The sequence below is a fragment of the Spea bombifrons genome, chromosome 5 (assembly GCF_027358695.1).
Source record: "Spea bombifrons isolate aSpeBom1 chromosome 5, aSpeBom1.2.pri, whole genome shotgun sequence".
Taxonomy (NCBI): Eukaryota; Metazoa; Chordata; class Amphibia; order Anura; family Pelobatidae; genus Spea; species Spea bombifrons.
Genome location: NC_071091.1, coordinates 25345350 through 25353288, shown reverse-complemented (window position 1 = coordinate 25353288; position 7939 = coordinate 25345350). Strand labels below are relative to the sequence as shown.

At 37.6% G+C, this 7939-nt stretch overlaps 1 protein-coding gene across 1 annotated transcript; it reads left to right on the top strand.

Annotated features, from left to right (window-relative positions):
- Window positions 1-382: 382 nt before the first annotated feature.
- PP2D1 (protein phosphatase 2C like domain containing 1) lies at window positions 383-7888 on the top strand. The gene is made up of 2 exons (XM_053466844.1): window positions 383-1373; window positions 6894-7888. Exons 1-2 carry the CDS (start codon window positions 383-385, stop codon window positions 7568-7570), a joined length of 1668 nt encoding a protein of 555 aa, XP_053322819.1. The 3' UTR covers window positions 7571-7888.
- The last annotated feature ends 51 nt before the right edge of the window (window positions 7889-7939 follow it).

Below are 7939 nucleotides of genomic sequence, written 5' to 3'. Positions count from 1 at the left end.
CTGTGTATGTTTCCTTAAATAAAGACCCAAACCTATATCAGTCCTCGATCTTGTCATAGATTCAAGATAGCTTTATGATTATCTCATGTGTGCTTATATTCCCTCACTGTATTAGTCTCTACCACTTGTGATGGAAGGCTGTTCCACTTATTTACCACCCTCTTAGTCAAGTAAAACTTCCTTACATTATTTAACACATTACTTTTGCCTTGAAGAAGAAAATGCAGAATTGTATGAAAATTGTGCATACATTAAATTACATTACTTACCGTACTTAGTTTCATTTAAATGCAAATTGGATTATGCAACATGTTAATACTGTTCCAAGAATAGAGCACAAAGTCATACATTGATTGGTCTTGTTGTCGTTTTCAGCTGCAAAATGAGGAAGAATTCATTTTTGCCCAATACTGCAGAAAAACCTATCTCTGAAAAACATGAACTTTCTATGAGTGAAGACAGCACAATTTCTGATGTGAATGATGTCTTGGTTCTGTGTTCAACTTGCCAGCTGTATGTGGCTCAACATTTGCTCTTACGTCATAAACAACAACACAGAGCACTTACCCAAATGGGCTACAAATTCGGTGAAAAACCAATAAACATTGATAACCTTACTTTTCAAAGAAGCCAAGTGCTATCAAAGAAAAACAAATCTTCCCCTTATAAGCAGAGAAACACACAAAAGATTAACCATTATTATGAAACGTTAAAGAGAATGTTATCTTTGTCCACGGAATACTCTAATGCAGTGAACATACAAGATTTTGAAACCCCAAAAATTTGTTCAGATACAAACAATTGCTTAATAAGAGCAATAGTCACTTGTTCTGGCAAGAATACTTCTTGGCAAGGAGACATGGAGGATACATTTACGGTTCTTGACAATTATGGAAAGAGGGAAAACACCACTTTTGTGGGCCTATTTGATGGTTATAATGGAACATCTGCCTCATCTTATGTATCTGTTGAACTTCCCATTTTATTTCTGTACCAGCTTGCACGTGTAGATCCATCATATAACATAACTGGGGACGAGAAAGACTTTATGAGTTCTTTTAATTCTGTTTTTAAAGACAGTTACAAGGAAGCAGAGAACAATTTCTCTTCTATGACAGCCAAGAATATGCATGAAAACGGTCTTGGTATTGACTTAATTCATGCATCCTACGCAAAAGCCTTCTGGCGGATGGATAGGATTTTAAAACTTGGAAGAAATGAAAACTCAGCTTCACGATGGAGTGGCTGTACGGCTGTGACTTGCTTGATAGATGGATTTAAAACTACTATTGAAAACAATACAGACAAGGTGTGTGATGAGGCAACGCAAGTACCCAAACGTATTCTTGGCATGTTGCATATAGCTAATGTTGGTAGGTATATGCCATGCTCAATATATCATGACAATCGAGGAATCTAATGAAGTAACAATTTGTCTATATGTGCATAGAATAACTACTACCAGTGGTGCATTTACCATAGCGCCACGCCAGGTCTAATCCAGGGTAATGCGACCAGCCCCCTCTGGCCACCGCCTTCTCATGAGACCCGGGAATTTATGTCATATCCCAGCATCCCGCCTTTTAAGGAGGCATCCTGCCAGGCAGATATAAGCTATGGAGGCTGTACCAAGTCAGCCATAGTGTTAATGGACCGGTTGGAGAGATCAGTGATCTCCCCTTTAACTGGCCCATAGATCAGCCTAATAGGCTCCCTGTTATGAGGGTCTACTACTCTAGTTGCCCTAAGCCGTAATAGAAAATAATTATTTTTGCAACAGCTATGCCATTTTTGTTGTCATGTGTGAACCTTTTCCAACAATGTTTTTCCACCCTTACAGGCAATTAACTGGGACTTTGCAGGGGAGGTGAACATTTAAACTCGTTGACTTTATCCATTAGGATGGGTCAATTTAATCAGCTTTTTCTGAAAGAAGGGTCAAGCTGGTGCTGTATAAGAAACATAATGCTCAACACAGGCATAAAGTGAATTAAAGTCCTATCATAATTACATAACCTCATTATTTTTATAATTCTAATGACGCACTTTTACTTACTTTCACCATGAAATGCATGTGCCATGTTTACAATAAAATTATACAATAAGTCAGATATTACAATCCACCTAAAACATGTAATTAACAACTGTGCATTTCACTAAGCAATATCCCAAATACTTGATTTGCACAGTATTTGAACAACCCTGTTGAAAAAGATTTATAGAAGATGAAAACAGCCAAATGAATTTGTAAGACATTGCAGCCAATAATTCTTCAAGCAGCAATAAATGTTCATTAATATAGTGAACCTGTCAACCAAACCGTGTTGGTGGCAAGTGAATAGATAATAAACATTGATTATTGTGCTGCTTGAACTGACAGCAAGTGAAGAAATGGATATACAATTTATATAGTAGAGTTCACGTTGTGACATTATGTGCAACTGAATTGTCCTCCATAGCATGAGTTAATTTAGATATAAAATAGGGTTAGGAAGAGAATCATGGCTAACAAACCTGAATCTAATGATCAATATAGTTCCTAATAATTGAAGTAATACATACATAGATATTCTTAGTTTGTTAACACCGTCTATGCATTTAGATCACTTAAGGGTGCAATGTGACATAGGCCACGCATTATGTTTTTTTAGCATGCTATATTTTTACATTGTAGCAGAAGATAAATTATTCATCAACATTTGCAACCCAGGGCAGTAATAAAATGAGAAGTTTCATTGAACATCTAGATGTAATGTAAAGTTCTACTTCACTGAGAGATTGTTAGATAAGTGGAACAGCCTCCCAGTAGAAGTAGTAGAAATGATTCCTGTGAGATCATTAAGCCGGCTTGGAACAAGGATGACGTTATTATAAATCTAAGACGAAACCAAGGACTGATTAAGGTCTGAATCTTTACAGCAGAAATAATAGGAAGACTAGATGAGCTGAATGGTTCTTACCTGCTGTCAAATTCTATATTAAGCAGGTGAACGTTAAAATATCTTGTCATTTTTCTTCAATGATTTCATCACAAGAAAAAAAACAATAATTGTAGAAAAACTTTTCAGTTTTTAAGACAACAGCCTGACAGTTATATATTCTATGAAAATGATCAATGAGGCCAAAACAGACATAATTAAACAATACTTCTGGGAAGGGTTTGGGTATTCAAGAGTACCCGGAATTATGTTTGTAATACTGCAGTTGGTTATAAAAGCATTGTGTTTAGCAGAGTAGGTAGAAAGCTCATTGTGCAGCCCATGTTACACTTACCAAAAGGGAAAATGGTTATTATAAAAAATGCATTTGTCTTTAATAATTCAATAATTTTAATTTAACATTATAAGCATTATTCTCTGAAACAGCAGGCCCTGGAGTTAAAAGTCAGGACGCGTATTATATCATTTGTTATTTTGATGCTTGTTCAGGATTTAATGAAACACATTCTAATTAAAAACACTAAAGCTTTCTTTGCCTTGGGACTCTAATATGTAACAAGTAAAATAGTTTAACCTTTTCTTTCTCTATGCCTGGAGACAGATTCCTTTAAGGGTGGATTATAGGTATAGGTCTTGTAACAACTTAAAGGGATACTGCAGCCATCATCACATGCATATGATAGCTTGTTCTCGCTTTAAATTTAATGTGGGGTTCTCCTTGCAAATGCATGGACAGATTTTGCAGAATACCCTGTACGTATTTGCCATGCCTAGTGTGGTAATTTGCCAGGCAGTGAGGGCTTTAATGTTCCAGAATTACCATATTTAAAAAAAATGTGGGGTCTAAAAACTAGGTGCGTCTTATACAGGGGTTGTAGATTGCAGTTACTGCTTCCCAGTCCCTCCCTGCAGTCACACTGACAATTGGCCCCGCCCCTTTCTGATTAACAGTGCCTCCCTGCAGTCACACTGATGATTGGCCCCGCCCCTTTTCTTACAGCATCCACATGGTTCAGAAACTCATCTAACAGTAAGTAAAAAAATAATATTTGGGCTGCTGAAAGTTAGGGGGGGTTAATTTAGGGGCAGTTATGGTTGATGGGGTCTTTAGGGTTAATTTAAGGGCAGTTATGGTTGATGGGGTCTTAATTTAGGGGCAGTTAATGGATGGGAGTGATGAGGATGATGAGTATGAATGTTATGATAAATAAAACTTGAGTTCAGTAACTATGTAATACATTTTTTTTTCAAATTTCGGGCCCCAAAATTAAGCTGCGTCTTATACATGGGGAAATACGGTATAGGGTGTGTATGTATGTGTGTATATACACTGGCCACTTTATTAGGTACACAAATAGCTAATCAGCCAACTGCATGGCAGCAACTCAATGCATTTAGGCATGTAGACGTGGTCAAGACAACTTGCTGAAGTTAAAACCGAGCATCAGAATGGGGAAGAAAGGGGATTTAAGTGACTTTGAACGTGGCATGATTGTTGCCAGACGGGCTGGTCTGAGTGTTTTAGAAACTGCTGATCTACTGGGATTTTCATGCAAGACCATCTCTAGAGTTTACAGAGAATGGTCTGAAAAAGAGAACATTTCCAGTTGTGTGGACAAAAATGCCTTGTTGATGTCAGAGGAGAATGGGCAGACTGGTTCGAGATGACAGAAAGGCAACAGTAACTCAAATAACCACTCGTTACAACCAAGGTATGCAGAATACCATCTCTGAACGCAGATGGGCTACAGCAGCAGAAGGCCACAGCGGGTGCCACTCTTGCTAAGAACAGGAAACTGAGACTACAATTCACACAGACTCACCAAAATTGGACAATGGAAGACTGGAAGAATGTTGCCTGGTATGATGAGTCTCGATTCCAGCTGTGACTTTCAGATGGCAGGGTCAGACTTTGGCGTAAACAACATGAAAGCATGGATCCATCCTGCCTTGTATCAACGACTCAGGCTGGTGGTGGTGGTATGGGGGACATTTTCTTGGAACACTTTGCACCCCTTAGTACCAAATGAGCATTGTTAAAATGTGACAGCCTACCTGAGTATTGTTGCTGACCATGTCCATCTCTTTATGACCACAGTGTACCCATCTTCTGATGGCTACATCCAGCAGGATAATGCACCATGTCACAAAGATCACATCATCTCAAACTGGTTTATTGGACATGACAATGAGTTCACTGTACACCAATGGCCTCCACAGTCATTAGATCTCAATCCAATAGAGCACCTTTGGGATATGGTGAAACTGGAGATTCACATCATTGATGTGCAGCCAACGAATCTGCAGCAACTGCGTGATCCCATCATGTCCATATGGACCAAAATCTCTGAGGAATGTTTCCAGCACCTTGTAGAAAGTATGCCACAAAGAATGAAGGCAAATCTCAAGGCAAAAGGGGGTCAAACTCGTTACTAGCAAGGTGTGCCTAATAAAGTGGCCAGTGAGTGTTTATTATATATATATCAATGAATACGGGTAACATTTGTTTTATATATATCCCTGATTAGGGGATATAATTTCACATACTGCTGGACCATGTAAACAGATTTCCTGAAGTTTGCCTAATTGTATAATATGATCAATTTCAAGTCATATATTCCACTTTATGAATACTTTTGGGCAAATCCTGAGTAGTTGAGAAGATGCTTTGACGTTTTGTCATGGAGTTTGAACAGAACAATTGAGAATGTGCTGACGTATAAGAATTCTCATTAAATTCACTGACTTTTTTTTAGAGACCTTTTCCTATTTCCATGAAACTTTTACAATACTTTATTTATCCAAATCAATAACCCCTCCTAAACAATTTAATCTTAAATAAGATAATATTCCATCATTCCTCACACTGCTTGTCAACAATATATTTTCCATCACAAGTTAGTGTGTATTTGCATGCAACCTATGGTGCAAATGAAGCAAATGTTATGGCTACAGTGGTTTTCTATGATGCAATCCCTAGTTCAGTTGGTTAAAATGTAATTATCAGTGTTTTATTTTTACATTATTAAGGCATTTAAGTGCTTGCACTTTATACATGGTAGTCAAGCTACGTTTACACTTTAACTAGAGACAGACAGTTTGGAAAGCAGCGGTAATTAAACATTCCAAGATCGAGAATCTCTCTTTCAATTGGTGGAGAAGCTGCTTTTTCTCTATAACTTTCCCTCCTGGTTTATGTGACCACAATACAATGTAGAGATATTTGCATTGTGCCAGGAACATCTCCAATGACATTTGTTTGAGGTTCTTCCAAATACAGGATCACCTAGGTAATCCAAGCGGTGATGCAGCAGTTGATACTGCCCAAGAGAGAATGTTTGTAAAACATCAATTTAGCAATAAAAGAATTGCCAAAATACTTTAGTAGACTAAAAATCTTTGATAAATATGACATATGTGCTTATACAGTTTTAAAGAAATATATGGCTTGTTTCACAATAAAGTTATATTAAACCTAAATTTAACTGCAAACCATGCAAGTTAGCAAATAATAAGAAGAGGGTCTTCCTCAAACTGTTCCCAAAAAGTTGAAAATTGTCTTGGTATGCTGAAGCATTAAGATTTTCCTTCGCTGGGCCTAGCCCAAACCCTGATTTCAACAAAGCCGGTACATATTAATGTCTATGTATTTAGAATACAATGTCAAAAGTCCCTGTTGGTGTAATGCCCAGGTGTCTCAATACTTTTGTCTATATAGTGTAGCTCAGCATGCTATGAGTACATATAGCAGTACACCCTCTTAAATATCTCACAACTGTTCAACCTTTCTATTAAATTTGGCGTACCAGGTGAAATATGGTACCTTAGTAGTCACTGTAATTTCTCTTGCTACAGTACAATATATAATGATACACTTTTACATTGTTTTTCTTGGTAAAATGCTTCAGTTTGGCAAACAGTTTATGAGAAGAGTGACAAATTCATTTTTTACAGGAAACATTAAATCAGTTTTGTGCCAAAACGGGAAAAGTTACTGTCTCACTAAAGAACATAGTACTTCCAGTTCCCAAGAAAGGAACAGAGTGATACAGGCTGGAGGATCGATCAGTTATAATGAAGACCATGGGCTTGTTGAAGGTTTCTGCTATCTCACAAGGGGACTTGGTTTCCATGGAGACACAAAACTAAAGAAATCTGTAATACCAGCACCTTCTACCATCTCAATCCCAGTATACGATTCATTCCAATTCCTTGTTCTTGCATCTAGTGGTTTGTGGGATGTTCTCAGTGATAACGAAATTGTTGCAACAACGAAAGATTTGCTAGAATCTTTCATAAAATGCGAAACAAAGCCGGAAGACACCAGCATTAAGTCTCAACAATATAATTTTCAGGAGAGAGACAATAGCGAGATGCAGGTTTCAAAACCAGAGTGCCAATTGCCAACACACAACAGTCTTGCAGACAATGGAAAACATCAAATCTCCAAACGTTCAATTGATGAAGTGAATTCTGAGAATTTAGGTCGTGCTACCCAAAATGCTAGAGAGATATATAGTGACGCAGCAGCATATGCATGCAAACAGTTGGTAAAGACTGCAGCATTAGCAGGATCTCAGCAAAACATCACTGTGTGTCTAATACTTTTTTCTGGATGCGATAATATATGAGCAGAAGGACTAGCAGCACACAATAAAATGCTTGATATACTATTTTATTTCTACGCTGGTGTTTTACAAGAGCGCTTCCGAGACCCAGTAATCGGTCTTTGGGTAAAAACCACCAAACCTGACGATTTAAGAAAAAGGCAAATGTACCATCTTTGCTGGCTCTCCAGCACATTGTCACCTGTCATAAGGATCTCCAATGACACCTAGTTGAATTTTGAGATACATTGGCTTTTGCTCCTGTAAGATACCCAACAGAATTGTGTTTATTTTCTTGTCACTGTGTGTCTGTGCCAACATGTATTTCATTGATGTATGCACACTTGTCTTGAATCCCATGCTTGACTTGGCCAACTTGCCTAAAGAATATGA

What these genes read in the sequence shown, in the direction of transcription:
- PP2D1 (XM_053466844.1), top strand. Translation starts at nt 383, where the DNA reads ATGAGGAAGAATTCATTTTTGCCCAATACTGCAGAAAAACCTATCTCT. An exon ending in GTTGCATATAGCTAATGTTG is followed by an intron (nt 1,374 to 6,893) that starts GTAGGTATATGC and finishes CATTTTTTACAG; the next exon opens with GAAACATTAAATCAGTTTTG.